Genomic DNA, 18,830 nt, shown 5'->3' with positions numbered 1-18,830 from the left:
TTATGGTAACAAAGAAGACGCGAATATGTAATATGTATGACAGCCGAGTCGTGCATACATTACCAATATTACCATTCGCATAACGACCATAAGCGGCCACGCCATACAAACTGATCTGAAATTCTTGGCCAAGGCCAACCATTTCCATTTTATACGTATAGGTATTGCTAATGTTTCTGACCAAATACCTAGTTGTATGTAGTTAATAGTGGGTAATACACGGATTTATCTTTTGTGTGACCCAAAACTTAACAGTGTTAAAAATACTCCCAATTTTAAAACTCCCTAAAAATGTCGGCCCCCGTTTTGGTCGATATGTAAGTCACAAGTGTCACAACCAGAAATTTAATTTTAGGGCACAGAATAGATTTTCTGATTGTGAATAACTTAACTGATTAATAGTCCGCCGGACGGTATCGGCCTGTCAGTTAGAACAAAATTTTGACAGTTCCAAACAACTGACAGGCCGATACCGTCCGGCGGACTGTTAATCAGTGGGCCCCTTTACAAGGAAAGGAACCTAAACTAATGTCCGACTTCGATTCGATTTATTTTTATATATGTTATAGAGTAGTCTAAAATACACATCGACAGAAATACTAATAGGTGGGTACAGTGAGCTGCAAAAGTGCAAAAATACATACCTACCCACTTTATGAATAAAATCCATTTTCACTTCTCATGCTCAAAAAGTGCACCTTTATGTCGTGCGTAGACGACATAAAATCGCATTTTATGCTCTAGAGCATAAAGTAAAATCATCTATTACGACCCTTATTGACTTAGCAATAAAGTCCAAATTCTGCCATACAAACTGCCAGCCCTGCCGGCGCGCCCCCGACCGGCGCTCTCCCGATCGGCGTGCCCCGCGCCTCCGACCGGCCCAAGAACAATTTTCTTTAGCCTTGAATAAATACGTTAAAATAACCTAAAATATTTGATTTTTTGTATATTTTCCTCGCAATCGAAGTGAAAAGCAGAGTGTACAACAAGGGCATAAATGACCATTTTTACCCTCGTCTACTATTTTGGTCTTCGCTTCGCTCAGACCAAAAAATTGCCTCGGGTAAAAATAGGTCACTTTATGCCCTTGTTGTACAATCTACTATTAAGTTCCTTTGCACTTTGCAGCTAGGTGGACATACAATATTTAAAATTCATCGTCAGTCATATCATAGATAAATAAAGTAAGAATAGAGTGCTCACTCCATACATCAGTTTTGGTACCAAAACGACTATTATTTTCGCAGTCGACAACTAGCATCGAGTAGTGGAATTATCAGTACGGTTACCATCAGTTTGTCACTGACATAAACGCCGTCGAGAACGTAATTTACTTTTTAATACAGTTGCTCAAAAAGTGCTACTTTACGTAGCTGTTTAGCGTGCGGAAAGTTGGTTATCTCGAACTAGTGCTTTTTACTTTTCCAATTTTTTTAAATTTATACTTGTTCCAATTCACGACTACTTATTGATGAGTGTTAATATTCGTTTCCTTTAAACGTCGTAATCAGCATAAAAACCTACTGTTAATGTAAGAATGTGAAAAATATACATATTTCATATTTTAATACTTACCTCTTCATCATTATAACACGTTTATTTTTCAATATTGAATATTGAAAATTCCGTTCTTAATAAGTTGTCTGAATGGAACGGAATAGCTGCCAAACGCCCATAGATATAATATACTTAAAGACGACGTCTAAGCGAGCTGTCACTGTTACCACTTTTGTTTAGTGTACGATTAACAATGTTTTACTTATTTTTTCGCAACTGTATTAAAAAACGTCGTTCGATACACGTGCGGAAATGTCATTCTTCACTCGTCCCGAGTCTTGCCACTCGCCTGCGGCTCGTGGCAAAATATCTCGGTACTCGTGAAGTAATGACATACCTTCCGCACTAGCATCGAAATGTACTATTCTATACATCCCGTTTGCACTAATATGCGAGTGCGAGCGAGATGTATAGAAAGTAAATTACGTTCTCGACGGCGTTTATGTCAGTGACAAACTGATGGTAACCGTACAGTTACCGCTACTCGATACTAGTATCGGGACGCGCGAATTCTCTGGTGTCGCGACACACGAAAATTGTATTGAACAACAATTTACAAAACTAATATTAAAAGCAGAAGTCGTTGATAATAGAGTTCCGGTTAATCCGGTTATAATATTACATAGCTGAAAATTGTTGAGCATTACTTAGACTTTTTGGTAGGTACTCATAATTCCGCTACTCGATGCTAGATGTCGACTACGAAAATAATAGTATTTTTGGTACTAAAACTGACGTATGGAGTGAGCACTGAGCACTCTATGTATTTTTTTCTCTGTGGTCATATCTGACCTTGACCACGAACAATTGGCTTGGCCCTTGACTATTTACAGTAGTACCTATAATACCGCCACCTATAATTCACCATAATCATACTGATAGTATCGAACATCGTTATTTTACCAACATACCCAACTATATGAAGATCATTATTGTAATGACTGAGCTTGCCTCCATCGAAACCGTTTTTAGGGTTCCGTACCCAAAGAGTAAACCGGGATCCTATTACTAAGACTTCGCTGTCCGTCCGTCCGTCCGTCCGTCCGTCCGTCCGTCTGTCTGTCACCAGGCTGTATCTCACGAACCGTGATAGCTAGACAGTTGAAATTTTCACAGATGATGTATTTCTGTTGCCGCTATAACAACAAATACTAAAAACAGAATAAAATAAAGATTTAAATGGGGCTCCCATACAACAAACGTGATTTTTGACCAAAGTTAAGCAATGTCGGGAGTGGTCAGTACTTGGATGGGTGACCGTTTTTTTTTGCTTTTTTTTTCGTTTTTTTGCATTATGGTACGGAACCCTTCGTGCGCGAGTCCGACTCGCACTTGCCCGGTGTTTTACTTTTTTTTTAACGCAATTCATCTCATTATCTTTACTAACAACAACAAACAAGAGGTACGTATTAGGTATTCGTATTACGAACGACTACTAAGTAATAAATACCATTATGTTAATTTATTTAACGTATTTTCTGAGTTAATTTTGTATTAAGCAGAACCGTCAAAGCAGAAACTCTCCCTAGCCATAGAATCCAGTGATTAGACAACACAACCATAAATACCAAAACCGGGCAAGTGCGAGTCGGACTCGCGCACGAAGGGTTCCGTACCATAATGCAAAAAAAAAAAAACGAAAAATAAACAAAAAAAAAACGGTCACCCATCCAAGTACTGACCACTCCCGACGTTGCTTAACTTTGGTCAAAAATCACGTTTGTTGTATGGGAGCCCCATTTAAATCTTTATTTTATTCTGTTTTTAGTATTTGTTGTTATAGCGGCAACAGAAATACATCATCTGTGAAAATTTCAACTGTCTAGCTATCACGGTTCGTGAGATACAGCCTGGTGACAGACGGACGGACGGACGGACGGACGGACGGACGGACAGCGAAGTCTTAGTAATAGGGTCCCGTTTTACCCTTTGGGTACGGAACCCTAATAATTACTATTATTCATTAAAAACGAGCGTTTAATAAAATAAAAAATATGATAAGTATTGCGTATAAATTGATTCATTATTATATTACCGCTTGTCACTATTAACACCCTATTCGGTATAAAATATCACCTAGGTACATCAACAACTCTCCTAGAATGGCATGCACACACCTTGATTTATACATGGAATTAATGGATTGTTATTTTTCTATTAACTTTATATGGTATCTACTAGTATTTTCTACTGGCTTCCTTCAAGTCAGACACTATCAGTAAGATGACATAAATTAATATTGTCAATCTAATATTCATATTATTATACTTCATCACAAATGTGAAGATTAGATTAGAATTCATTTATTTCAAGTATCTGTGACTCATAAATACATAATTGAAATCACTACACCTATAAAACAAAGTCCCCCGCCGCGTCTGTCTGTTTATGTGTATGTAGGTATGTTGGCGATAAACTCGAAAATTACTGAACGGATTTTCATGCGGTTTTCACCTATCAATAGAGTGATTCTTGAGGAAGGTGATGGTGTATAATTTGTTAAGGTTTTGTGTAGGTAACCCGTGCGAAGCCGGGGCGGGTCGCTAGTAAACTACATAATCTATACCCAGTTCGTTTTTTTTACTATTAGAAAAATACTACGCGATCTTGATGTGTCTTTTCATTGAAAAACGCTTGTTTTAACCTTTTAACCGCCAGCAATTTTTGATCGAGCGTGCTCGTGTCGCCACCGACAGTAATTGTACCACGCAGAGTAAGGTTGGCATAGTTACGGGAGTTATAAATAATATAAATGTGCTGTAAAAACCAAATCAGATCTTTGTCTTATTTATCAGACTGTGGCGAAATGAGCTGGATATGTAATGTCTTATATATCAGACTCCGGCGGTTAAAGGGATAAAAATCAGTAACTATTACTTATGAAAGCAAAATGTAAATAATCGTATAAGATTCTTGTTACATATTTGCCGTGACTTATTTTTCAAAAGCGTTTTTCAATAAAAATACACGTTAAGACCTTTTGTGTAATGCTAAAAAAATGAACTAAAAGTAAACGGTAATGTTATTAATGATATTATTCAAAAGTGATGACGTATGTAATATCTGGTTGCATTACTAATTGTATCGCACTAGGAATGTATAGTTACAGATGCGTAAGCGCAGAAGAATGAAAACAAATGCTGTATTGTATACAAATGAATCAGTGGACTAAACATGTTGAATATAATAGTTCAACATCTCCTAATAATGACGAATTCATCACACGTCCTATCTTTCCGTGATTAAAGTCTATTATGCAAAATAACGGCCACGTGCGAGTTGGATTCGCACCACGAGCGTTCCGTGCTATCGCAACATGCAATATTTTATAATGATTTTAGTTTTAAACCCCCGACGCAAAAAGAGGGGTGTGTTATATGTTTGACGCCAATGTCAGTCTGTCTGTCTGTCTGTAGCATCGTACCGCTCCAACGGATAGGCCGATTTCGATGCGGTTATTTACGTGAAACCGAGTTTTTGCCTCTGAACCTACCTTCATTGTTATTCTTACATTGTTGCAGACAACTACAAAAGACAGCGCGATGTCACCTGGCGCTGCTCCAGCCGCGCACGCCAGCAGCGAGCTGCTGGGGTCCCTGACCACGCAGCAGCAGCAACGCACCAGCGCCCGTGTCATTAAGAAGCTGAGGACTGAACCAGTCCCTGATCCTGACAAGAGAGGTAAACCAACGTTAACAGCTTGACATCTGACTTCAGCAGCGTCCAGTCGTCACTGCGGGCGCAGCATGGTTCCATTTTTATCGCCTGTCACTATGCCCGTCACTTTCGCTCTTACATAGTTAGAACGTGACAGACATGGTGACAAGCTATAAAAATGCGACCGTGCTACCGTCGCTGGACAACATCTGTTGTGACTATATATGCCATAAAGCCAATGCGGGAATAACATTTACGTCTGCATTTGTGGCATTTATAATGAGGGATTACCTTTCCCTTTTTGGTGTGGTTTAAGGCCAGATCTTTGCAATTCAAACTTCAAACTTTAACATTTATTCAGCAAATAGGCCACAAGGGCACTTTTACACGTCAACACTGCAAGCAAAAATAATAACAATACATCAACAATTTTATAAAATACAACTAACTACAATTAGTTGTATAGCTCTTCACGACGTTACTTTTCCGCTCATCACGATCTTCAGCAGGCCCCTGCTCTGTGCTCCTGACCATGTTCAATCCGACCATTTCCCGGCACTGAAATACCCCCCAACACCAAGCTAAACTCAACTGTCCTTCATTTCAGATATACCAGAATGCGACACCCCAAGCAAAATCGACGAGAAAGAACTAAAATTCCCCACAGTCAAACAGCGCATGCCCAAAGCTCTCTGGTCGGCTGACGAGAAGAGTCTGTTCTTCGAGGCTCTTAACGAGTACGGCAAAGACTTCGATGCCATCACCACTCACATTTGTGCCAAGATGAAGAAGAAAGGCATGCCAGAAGTCAATCTGAAGACGAAGACGCAAGTCAGCCACTTTTATTATAGGACTTGGCATAAACTGTCAAAGCATGTACATTTTGGCGAAAGTGAGTATATTTCACTTATTGTAGCTAAAGTTTAATCTTCTCTTTCAACAAGCTTTATCTTTATCATAGCTGCGGCGGTAGCACGGTCGCATTCTTATCGCCTGTCACGTTCTAACAAGTATGGAAGTGCGAATGTGACGGGCTTCATAGTGACAGGCGATAAAAATGGAACCATGCTGCCACAGCTGGAGAAAGCAACTCAACTATTGATGTCATTTCGCCAAGACAAGATACATCGCATTCTAAAGAACGAGGATTCAACATAGTTACGTATCTCAATACTTAGTTACCTATATGTTTTACAAGGGGGCAAACTTTTTGTTTAACCGCTCGTGCTAATATTGATACCCGAGCAAGCGAAAAATCCCAAAATTGAACCACGAGCTTAGCGAGTTGCGAGAGTTTCAAAGCGCGAGGGTTAAACAAAATTTGCCCCCGAGTGAAACACAAAAGTTTTCACCACACCAACCCGAAGAAAATACCTATTAAATGTAAAATATCAAACAAAATCAAACCAAATCAAATCCAAATGAATGTTATTAAATATTTATCATCTAAAATCATAATTTAAAAGTCAATTCTGCCAGCAAACATAAGAAAACAACTCAAAATTTGCATTTGATTACTTTGCCTCACATGTGAATAAAATGCAACTTTGCTATCAGTTTTTGAAGTGCAAAGTAAGCCTTTCCAAGCTGGTTTGGTGAAAAATCCATTCTTGCTTTCTTCGACGATCTTCGACTAGCGACGACTTCGAAAACATGTTTATAAAGATCTATCAGCTCGTTGATCGTGTCTTTTTGCTTTTCTCAGACGTGAAGAAAGTAGCCCAAGAGCTATACGCTCTAATCAACTACGGTGAGCTTAGAAAGAAGCTGGTCTCAGTGAGCGAGAAGACTTGCGCGCGTCTACACGAGATGGTGATAAGCGGCAGCATGGTGGTTCGTCATCGTGGGAGGAACGTCCGTGTTAGGACTCCTATGTGCCGTGCGTTGCGAAGACTCAATCAGATTACAGGTAAGTTTTAGACAGATACTTCATCAAATACTGAACAATGTGATAAGACTTGCGCGAGTCTACGCGAGATGGTGATAAGCGGCAGCATGGTGGTTCGCCATCGTGGTAGGAACGTCCGTGTTAGGACGCCTATGTGCCGTGCATTGCGAAGACTCAACCAGATTACAGGTAAGTTTTCTACAGATACTTCATCAAATACTAGACAATGTGATAAGACTTGCGCGCGTCTACACGAGATGGTGCTAAGCGGTAGCATGGTGGTTCGTCATCGTGGGAGGAACGTCCGTGTTAGTTAGGACTCCTATGTGCCGTGCGTTGCGAAGACTCAATCAGATTACAGGTAAGTTTTAGACAGATACTTCATCAAATACTAGATAATGTGATAAGACTTGCGCGCGTCTACACGAGATGGTGCTAAGCGGTAGCATGGTGGTTCGTCATCGTGGGAGGAACGTCCGTGTTAGTTAGGACTCCTATGTTCCGTGCGTTGCGAAGACTCAATCAGATTACAGGTAAGTTTTAGACAGATACTTCATCAAATACTAGATAATGTGATAAGACTTGCGCGCGTCTACAAGAGATGGTGCTAATGGTAGGGGAGCCCACGATGCTAAATCGGGATTAACTCGAGCGTCATAGAGACCTATTGGGTTGCAAAGCTTAGATGATAAAAAGAAAAAAAAATCATATAATATATACCTTTTCATCGGTGGGGGGAGCGGCTATAGATTTTCAAAAATGTAAAAAAAAACTGTTGCATGGACATACTCGAGCGCGTCAGATATTGATATCATCCATGTCCTACGTATTTAAAAAAATGTACGTATTTTAATCTGATTGTTTCCATGATGGGGGTGGTCGTACGTAAGGGTTGAAAATGAAGAAAAAAAATTTTTATCGAGCGCGTCAGATTTTTTAAAGAGATGTTAAGGGAACCTAAAAAAACCTCTTATATAATAATCTGACGATTTGGATGAGACGCAAACTCGCGGCTATTATTAGAATGTGCAAAAATTCGCCATTTAGAAATACTCAAGCGCGTCAGATTAAGATATATATGGTTCATCTTTATGCCCTAGACGTGCTGTCTCATAATCTGACGATTATCTGGAGCGATTCGCTTAATCTGACAATTTTTTTTTTATCTTTGAACTTAATTCATTGAAAAGCTCAGGAAATAGCATGCAAAAGTGTATGTTTTTTTATGTAGAATACTTGTATTTATAAGAACATAATTATTAAAAATTAAACTATTTTGAGTATTTTTTTTAAATTATGATCTTCATCGGTGGAATCATCTTCCTCCTCTGGCTCGATTTCATCCTAGTTATCGTCCCATAGAAAATTTGGAATTAGCGCCTTTTTATATTGACAAGATTTCCTTACTCGACTTTTCACATCCTTAAAACTGCACACATACACGTTTATGGAATGGGAAGTCAAATATCAGAATGGAAATTGTATAACAAGTCCATTTATACCCACATTTCAATTACTTCTCGTAAAAAAAAAAATCGTACTTGGAACCTAAAATACTCTAGTGCAGAAACGTATCATTTTCTGCACCCCTTTTACAACAACAATGACCCTCTTTCAGAGCATGAGAAATGAAAAATATTTATTCTTTTTAAGTGGAGTAACAGGCTGTCAGGTGATAAAAGATAAAAATAGTACGCAAATCGCCGGATGAGTACGCGAGTACGCAAGACCATAAAATAGTACGCAATGCGTATTATTGCGTACCCATCTGGCAACTCTGGTCCAGAGTGGGGACGGAGTGAGAGAGTAATAGATAGAGAAAGAGTGAGAGAGGAATAGAAACGCGGAGAGGGGAATATACGAGTAGGCATCACGTAGCTGCACGCATTCAACTTTATCGATGAATCTTTGTTACTTCGGTTTGTGGAAATCGTCAGATTATATATTTCTCGGATTCCTTGAATTATTCCCTTCAAAATAAAAAAAAATTAGCCACGCTCGAAAATGTCGAGATGACTTTTTTTTTACAACTTTGTAGCCCTCCCCCTTCTTTACGTCACTCTCAAATTGTCAGATTAGTGGAATATACACGTTTTAGCATGTAACTAACTCACCCTACCTTAATCTGACGCGCTCGAGAATTTCAGATGATCAATTTTTTTTTACTAATCTGATCCTTTATCCTTGATGGGCGGCCATATATATGGGGCTCATATTTGGTGGAAGTACTTAACCGGGTACAAGGTATCCCCCTGTATATTAATCTGCCGCGCTCGAGTAGATCCCGAAATCCCCTCTTGGGCTCCCCTACTATAAGCGGCAGCATGGTGGGTCGTCATCGTGGAAGGAACGTCCGTGTTAGGACTCCTATGTGCCGTGCCTTGCGAAGACTTAATCAGATTACAGGTAAGTTTTCTACAGATACTTCATCAAAGACTAGACAATGTGATAAGACTTGCGCGCGTCTACACAAGATGGCTCTAAGCGGCAGCATGGTGGTTCGCCATCGTGGGAGGAACGTCCGTGTTAGGACGCCTATGTGCCGTGCATTGCGAAGACTCAATCAAATCACAGGTGAGCTCAATACAGATATACACCAAACACGAAATACTGTGAGAAGACTTGCGCGCGTCTACACGAGATGGTGCTAAGCGGCAGCATGGTGGTTCGTCATCGTGGGAGGAACGTCCGTATTAGGACTCCTATGTGCCGTGCGTTGCGAAGACTGAATCAGATTACAGGTAAGTTTTCTACAGATACTTCATCAAAGACTAGACAATGTGATAAGACTTGCGCAGGTCTACAAAAAATGGTTCCAAGCGGCAGCATGGTGGTTCGTCATCGTGGGAGGAACGTCCGTGTTAGAACTCCTATGTGCCGTGCGTTGCGAAGACTCAATCAAATCACAGGTGAGCCCAGTAGTACACGAGTTGTGATGCGGGAGATCGCATGGTGGTACGGCGTCGTTGTAGGAATTTAGTACCTAGTGTTGCCGTATTAATTTAGTATGGCTGCGTGACGATTTCAAAATCGCACAAACCTGGGTATATGAGTGCGTGTACAGAGCGGCAGCTGTCGGAGCTACACAAGCAATACTTTGTGTCTTTCTCTCTATAACTTATATTCCATATAAAAACGATTACAAAAACCTCATCATAGATCACCGCAAGAGTAGCGCGACCGCTTATTTCAAAATTGCATTGCGCTCTTCATATTCACAACACAATACACACACACAATATGATATTTTATTATAGTTCGTTTTATTTAGCATTAGAAAGAACTTCGCAGAAGTAAGCTTGTGGTTCCAAATCCGGCACTTTTAGCGGTAATAATTTGAAGTAAATTATATGTATTGACCGTGCTACATTAGATAATTCAATAATTATTAACAATTAAAGAGCCTGATAAAAACTACACGCTTGCTTCTGCGGAGTTCTTTCTAATGCAAAAAAAAACGAACTATAGAGATAAATCACAATTACATAAAGTTTTGATCCAAAAGCATCGTTAAACGAGAATGGTCTGTCTCGATACTACAGAGCGGTCGCTGGCGGTGGGCGTGTGCGCGCTGGCCACGGTGTCGCTGCGCGCGCGCGCGGCGGCCGCGTGGGCGCGCGTGCAGGCGGCGGCGCACAACCCGCGCGCCGCCGTGCAGCTGTCGCCGCGCACCAAGCTGCACGCGCTGCTCAGGGCGCTGGAGAAGCGGTGGCGCGGGAAGATGAAACTTGTATCCTTTTGAGTTACTTATACATGGGTATCAATTTTAAAGCCGTTCTGACTCAGACTGTAAAATGTATGTAATATCAGACGTTCTGATTCTAACTCAGACCGTAAAATTTATCTTTGCATATCACATTATACAAAGTAAAATTACCTAAGTAAATAAGATAATTATATAAGTACCTAAGTCTTAAAAAACATCGAAATATATACCTTAGCCGCTACCAGTGTAAACCAAAGTTGGATAATATATTGGAGATGGAGCCCGAAGAAGAGAAGCCGGAGCCGGCAAGACCCGAAGACAACGAAGATGACCTGGAGGACCACCTCAACCTGGAGACAGACAGGATTATTGTTCAAGGTATAATTATAATGTCTTTTCATTTTAGAATCAATTTGAGCTTATTTTGAATCAGTAGTATTAGATATTTAACATTTGCTATTTATTTAAACTAAATATTTATAATATATGGGCCTAGAAGCCCTAGAATGTCCCACAGCTGGACAAGCCCGTATACCTTATCCCGGTCTTTACCCGTCACCCACCAGTACGATTTTGTGGGACCCAATTGGTTGTTATTTAAGTCCATTCATCCGGCATACGGCAGACTAGAAGACTGTTATTTATAAAAGTCAGTTTATTTGTGTTGTTTTCTTTTTAACATGGAAGAAACATATTTGGAAATACCCTAACCCTTTGAACGCCACAGGAACGCCACGCCCATAGTCTAATAAAACATGGTCTTCTCTTCCCAGAGTGACACAAGCCTACGTCACAATAACATTGCCGCTTTATATAGCGCTATCGCAGATTATCATATAGCGCTGTCGCATGATGACGTATAGGCTTGTGTCAGTCACGTGACCACGAAAAGACGGGAAGAGAGTACGGTGGAGTATATTATTATACCATGGCCACGCCTATCGTGCGCTGCGCGTCATCTAGAACCTTGTCGGAATGCACGAAGGTTGATATTGGGCTGAAGCCGCACGCGTCTGTTGACGTTTTTGGCCATCACATTATTAAATAAAATTAAATTCCAGAACAAAAGCTAGCAAAAAGACCGGTGCTCCACGTAGGCCCCCGGCCCACCGCGACCGTCCGATTGCCGGTGGTCCGCGCCAGCGAGCAGCTGTCCAGCCAGAAAATCTGCTTCTCTAGTTACCTCCAGCGCATGTATTCACAGGACAAGGAAGCCAGTGAGTACACTACGTACTAGTATTCGTATTTACAGATGTTTCAATCGCGGAAACTTTCCATAAAGTTGGAAAAGTTCTTATAAATGAAAAATTTCGAAATATCAAGTTTTTAGGCTTCCGGACCCTAAGGGTAAACGCGGGACTCTATTATTAAGACTCCACTGTCCGACCGTCTGTCTGTCTGTCATAAAGCGTAATATCTAAACAGTTGAAATTTTCACAGGTGATCTAGGTATTTCTGTTGCCGCTATAACAACAAATACCAAAAACAGAATAAAATAAATATTTAAGTGGGGCTCCCATATATGGAATATTTAGCAATTCTGGGTACCTACTTATATTCGATATATTCCGCGGTTTTATTCCAACCGTTTATTTACTAGTAGAAAAACGAGCCGATTATGTTACTTGAATGTTTTGTAAATTTTATGTAATTTAAGCATGTCCATGTCAAATCAGAGCGTAATTTCAATTGTATGGAAGCGGGTTTTTGGCGGCGGGTTTGTGTGATTTAAGTTTTGATTTCAGCCAAAATCCGCACCCCAAAACGGCACCATAAAGACAGCAGTGAGAAGGACAAGGACCTGGAGCAGAAACGGCCGCGGCTGGAAAGTGAACCTAAACTCGACATCGACGAGACGGCCGTCGATGGGATCGAGCTCATGGCCAACTATAAGACTAATCAGGTAATAGTTATTTGTTTTACAAGGGGGCAAAGTTGTTGTTTAACCGCTCGTGCTAATATTGATACCCGAGCAAGCGAAAGATTCCATGGAATCTTGAGCGTTGCGAGGGTTTCAAAGCACGAGGGTTAAACAAAATTTGCCCCCGCGTGAAACACAAAATTTTTCACCACACCAACCCGAAGCAAATATTAAATGTAAAATATCAAACAAAATCAAACCAAATCAAATTCAAATGAATGTTATTAAATATTTATCATCCAAAATCATCATATAAAAGTCAATTCTACCAGCAAACATAAGAAAACAACTCAAAATTTGCATTTGATTACTTTGCCTCACATGTGAATTACTGAGAGCAAAGTGCAACTTTGCTATCCCTTTTTGAAGTGCAAAGTACCTAAGCCTTTTCGAGCTGGTGTGGTGAAAAAAATATTAATACTGATATATCATCGCCCACACTGTTAACTGTACATCGGTGGACCTTATGCCTTGCGTAATAAGGTCCACCGATGTACAGTTAGGAGTGTTGCTGTTTGTACAGTCAACAACAGAGGTATGAATACAGGCAAAGTGCCAAAAATATCTATACACGACCTTAATGTACAGGCAATAAAGTACTGTATACATATTTTTGACACTGCCTGTATTCATAGCTCTGTTGTTGACTGTACATAGAAAACATCCATAACTCAAGAGTAAATACAGATGTAGTGCATAATTGTTTTCCATCGTATTTTCTCGGAAACGTTCGTATTTGTCATGCTACTTCAGTCAACCTCAGTACTTTTTGTACCGAGACTTACTGAAGTAGCAAGACACGTTCGTACGTTTCCGTGAAAATACGATGGAAATTAATTATGCACTACACTACATCTGTATTTGTGATAAACACACAAATAAGTTTTCTTACTATGATTCGAACCCGGGACCTCCGACTCCGTAGGCAGAGTTACTACTGTCTAGGCTAATAGGCCTTCGAAGACCTAAGCGTAATTTCATTAATTCTATTTTCATTTCTTTTGTAAGAGCTGGACTATTATAAAGAGTACATATATCAGTCGCCATCAGATATTTCGGAGCGGCCAAGGCGCTCACAAATATCTGAACACGCCTCTATTGTTAGAGTGCGTGTTCAGATATTTTTGAGCACTTCGGCAGCTCCGATATATCTGATAGGGGTCTCTATTGTTTCCCAAATAGTTTTAAGTCATAATGTATTGTTTGTCCGAATTTTCGTTAGTCATAATTGGTTTTTCTCAGAAACGCGTAACTTTTCAGGATTGCCATAAAAACAAACCTAACCTAGATAGGTATACAGAATAACCTTACGAAAATCCTGAAAAGTTAACGGCTTCAGTTTTATGACTAACGATAATATGACAAACAATACATTATGACTTAAAACTTTATGGGAAACAAAGGGACCCCATCTGATAGCGACTGTATCTGTTTTTTTTTTCTTCAGGAAGACGAAGAAAAGCCCAGCACCGAAGACGAGAAAGAGATAAAATCAGAAGAAACCGCCGAGGAAGAGGGAGACAAGGAAGGTGAAAGAGACAAGTATATGTCCGAGAGAGAGAAGGACAGCTTCTCCGAAATGGAAGATGATGAGAAGTTGTATATCAAAAGCGACAGTGATAATGAGAGTGATAAGGATAAGGGAGAGAAGAAGACAAAATTTAAGAATTTAAAGGTTTGTGATTGCAAATTATAATTTCAATTCCATCCGCAAGCGATACGTTTTATGAATAAGGGGAATTTGAAATAAGGGGGTCAGGGGGGTTATTTACTTATATCTAATAAATTTAAGGGCAGGCGCATCCACGCGGGTGCCATTGTAGGTATAGTTGTTCGATTTGAAACTGGCCCGAGCGGCTAATCCTTTGTATATTGTTAAGTAAAACCGCACGTGCCATTACCTGCAAAAAAGGGTCGTATAAATTCAAATTGGCACCTCCAACACTCAAAAAAACAGTGTAGGTGCGCTCTCCGATAACGCGCCTTTGTTACGCATCTCGATGACACATTTTAGACTGGTTCTGTAGCGCTTGACTCGCCGGCACTCAGTTACCTTAGAGGGACCACACAAGAAGTGGCAAATTATTTTTCCATTTGTTCATATTGAATCTTATTGCAATTTCCATAGGAGTTTTAATTCAATAACCGGTTAAAGTGACCGATGCAGGCAGTAACACGCGCCGTTTTACTTAACAATAGACAAAGGATTGGCCGTTCGGGGCCAGCTACCAATCGAACGACTATAAAATCCGTCGCACGCGTCCGCGCTGGCTAGCAAAGCTCATACTATTTTTCGCTCACCCGCTCCGTGCAACCGCGCCACTCGCGCCAGCTAGCGGACGCCCTGAACCTATCTACTTATAATTCTATCATGATAAAAACATACATACATACATACATACGGGTCAAACTGAGAACCTCCTTTTTTTTGATGGCGGTTAATTAAACAGAAATAGATTTCAACGTCAACAAATTTGTTTAATGCTACAAATGTTTAGGTAAAATTCCGCATACGCCCCAAGAAACGCGGCGGCACCATCTACACCCTAGTCAACGAGGAGGAGCCGAAAGCAGAGGAGCCTAAGGAGGAGGAGCCTCCTGACATTGACGTTGACAGCGCTGTCAACCAAATAAGGAAGGGGTGGAGTGTTTATGACGCGGGCGATCTTACTATTGGGGACTTGTATCTTATGGTGAGTTGATCGAATGCTCCATCTAGTAGTGTCTGTAGTAGGTGTAAGAGGAACCTCCTGACATTGACGTTGACACGTTGTAATACAGTAAAATTATACATTTTGCGTTTGCGTCAAATCCGGTAGTTCTGATTTTTTGCAGGCTTGTTTATGATGTTGGCCCTATGAATAATCCAAGTTTGTGACTTCGAGCGCCGAACGCAACTTTGTCAAAAATCTAATAAACCGCATTTTTTTTTAGATTTGGGCGATTATAACCCTGAAGTACTAGTTTTTGGTAGTAACTTCCTAAGGCGTTTTTAAAGTAGACTAAATTTGCTACAATAAGACACTAGAATTGTCTCTGTACATCTAATATTTTCATCTAATATGACGCAAAAGAGCCAGGTAGGGATTGCAAACCGGATTGATTTTCAATCCGGATCCGGATCCGGATCCGGCCGGATTTTGGCCTCAATCCGTCCGGATCCGGCCGGACCGGATCCGGTTAGGTATAAGGATATTAAGGTTAATTAAATGACATATTTTTCAAGTTTTATGCGTTATATGAGAAACAAAGGTTACAAGTTACAAATGTATTCATAAAACAAATATTTGAAGTTAATAAGAAATAACTTTTTAACAATAAAATAAAACTAAGTGCTGATTTAGACGGCGCGCAAACTCGCATGCGATTTTAGTTACATTGCGGACTGTTGGTTACGTCCAATTCAACCGACAGATCAAAAACCGCAATGTAATGAGTAATGAAACTCGCATGCGAGTTTCATTACATTGCATCGTCTAATTGAGCCCTAAGTATTAAAAAGTGTCACAATGTCAGTCTCAATTTAAAAACAAAATTTGAAATCTAAGTCATTTATTAATTTTATTATATTTAATCATTCACATTCTGCTCATATTTACGTTTACAATATACCTAATTATAAATTAGATTAGATTCCAAAGGCTGTTAATGGGATAATTATGGGATGGGAATTGGAACTCCTTGAAAGGACAAGTTTTCGTAACTGTTCTTTGATGGAATTATTTCTAACGCTTGACATCCATTCTAGTAACAAGATATTTTACTTTTAACCAAAATTATATGAAATGCGCTCCAATATTATCTTGCTTAAAAATAGTTTTATAGCCTAAATCATAAATAAATAAATAATCCATGAATAAGTATTTGGGGACAATCTTATACAGATCGACCTTACTCGTAGCCCCAAGCAAAGCTTGTACTATGGATAGTATGGATACTAGCTAGCTGGGTAGTACTACTAGACGACGATATATATACGTACCTATAGTATATTGATAAATACATGCTTATATACATAGAAAACACCCATGACTCAGGAACAAATATCTGTGTTCATCACACAAATAAATGCCCTTACCGGGATTCAAACCCAGGACCATCGGCTTCATAGGTAGGGTCACTGAATGGTCACTACCCAGCACTAGGCCAGACCGGTCGTTATACATGCCTTCCATGGCATCTCCATCCTTTAATTTTTACTTCTAAGTATTTAAGTAATCGTCGTATCGTGCCGATTCGTGCCACCAACATGAAAGAAGAGGAACTCCTCTTCTGTTCTCAATCATCGTCATATTAAATATCTTCTTATTTGACTAAATTTGGACTTTTTCATTCGTTCTTTATTCTGTTTAACTTCTTTCTTCTATCCGTCGCCTTTATCTCACCTAAAACGCACAGTAGGTGCTGTGTGCGGTATTCTGTTCTATTTTCCCGGATCCGGTCCGGATCCGGTGATTTTAACCGGATCCGGTAGCACCAAAAAAAGTGCCGGATCCGGCCGGATTACCGGATCCGCCGGACCGGATTGCAATCCCTAGAGCCAGGTTACAAAATTCGACAAAGTTACTGGATTATTGACAGTGCTGTTAAACAATTTAAGTCTATTTCATATTTGTATTATTTCGTTAGATTTTTACATTTCAATACTGTATCTTAAAATTATACTCGTACTTTTTCAGTTCGGCGCCCGCTCCAAACTCGACCTAGACTATTGGTGGGCGGAACCCACCCCTCCCCTCCCCACAAAGGAGCTCGAGAAAACCCCTCCCCAAGAGAAAAGGCCGGAGCGCACCCCCGACAAGGGCACTGACAGTTCAGTGGAAGATGAGAGAGAGAGACGGGAGAGTGACTCGGATATGTTCTCTCCTAAGGCGTCCGGGCAGGATAGTAATGATGGCTCTGGGGATGAACGGAAACGTAAGTGATATCAAGATAATTGTGAAAACACACTCAAGAGCTATAAAAATGGGTTATTATGTATGGTAGTTTTTAATGAGATCTGTTGCTCTTCAGTGTATTATCTTCGAAAATGTCCTAAAGTATCACCATTAAAAAACCTAGTTAAAACTCAAACCATTCTTCTAAAGGAATAAAAGTCAGCAAAATATAATACAAATAAAATATTTTTTTTATAAAAATAAATATTAAAATTACAGTTACTACATTATTTATTTATTTATTTATTCAAATAAGCTATCTAATAAAAAGCATAATAAGCTTTTAAGCCGTCTTGTCTGTCATAAATGTTAAATATTTATAAATTGTATGTATAGATGTGAATCACAATGAAAAAATTATGTGTCTTGTCCATCATTTAAAATTTGTCATTGTCATTGTATTAGTACTGTACAACGCGTTACATCAGCCACTGAAAGTGGGGTGGGTACTCGTTGTATAGGTCATACTGAGCATCCTTTACTATGGGACTAACCCCGAAATTGCGATAAAAAAATTGACACTCCCATTCAACATCAGCCAGCCAAAATGTTTGGGAGAGTCAATTTTTTTTCGCGATTTCGGGGTTGGTTCCATAGCAAAAGTTGCTCAGTATGACCTATACAACGTGTGCCTATCCCACTTTCAGTGGCTGGTGTAACACCTTGTATAAGTATCATGTTATGTTTGGGCTGTGATTGGTTCAACTCATTATCTCATCTTCCTCGCGTTGTCCGGCATTTTGCCACGACTTATGGGAGCCTGGGGTCCGCTTGGCAACTAACCCTAAAGTTTTTAGGTTAGTTAGTAGTTAGGTTTGGTGCACAAAATAACGACCTCATGTGGTCGCGACCCTCAGTCATGAGGAATCGAGGAAGAAGAAGAAGTAGGTAGAACGTGACTGAGAAATGAGTTGCCTCCTGAGGTATTTCCTTTGCGCTACGACATGGGCGTATTTAGGGTTCTCAAGGGTCGGCAACGCTTAAGTGGCTCCTGTGATGTTGCTTATTAGGGTTCTCAAGGGTCGGCAACGCTTAAGTGGCTCCTGTGATGTTGCTTATTAGGGTTCTCAAGGGTCGGCAACGCTTAAGTGGCTCCTGTGATGTTGCTTATTAGGGTTCTCAAGGGTCGGCAACGCTTAAGTGGCTCCTGTGATGTTGCTT

General features: G+C 40.1%; 1 protein-coding gene across 1 annotated transcript in view; it reads left to right on the top strand.

The window, feature by feature from the left end:
• LOC134795211 (uncharacterized) overlaps window positions 1–18,830 on the top strand; it is an 82,528-nt gene that overhangs the window by 45,867 nt on the left and 17,831 nt on the right. Inside the window, 10 exon segments of the mRNA XM_063767043.1 lie at window positions 5,082–5,241; window positions 5,825–6,109; window positions 6,923–7,126; window positions 10,648–10,835; window positions 11,057–11,189; window positions 11,873–12,028; window positions 12,557–12,714; window positions 14,180–14,407; window positions 15,231–15,425; window positions 17,412–17,649. Of these exon segments, the coding sequence (XP_063623113.1) occupies window positions 5,082–5,241; window positions 5,825–6,109; window positions 6,923–7,126; window positions 10,648–10,835; window positions 11,057–11,189; window positions 11,873–12,028; window positions 12,557–12,714; window positions 14,180–14,407; window positions 15,231–15,425; window positions 17,412–17,649 (1,945 nt within the window).

This window comes from Cydia splendana, chromosome 11, assembly GCF_910591565.1.
Source record: "Cydia splendana chromosome 11, ilCydSple1.2, whole genome shotgun sequence".
Classification (NCBI taxonomy): Eukaryota; Metazoa; Arthropoda; class Insecta; order Lepidoptera; family Tortricidae; genus Cydia; species Cydia splendana.
The sequence above is the reverse complement of the archived record's forward strand: the minus strand, read 5'-3'. Positions and strand labels throughout refer to the sequence as shown.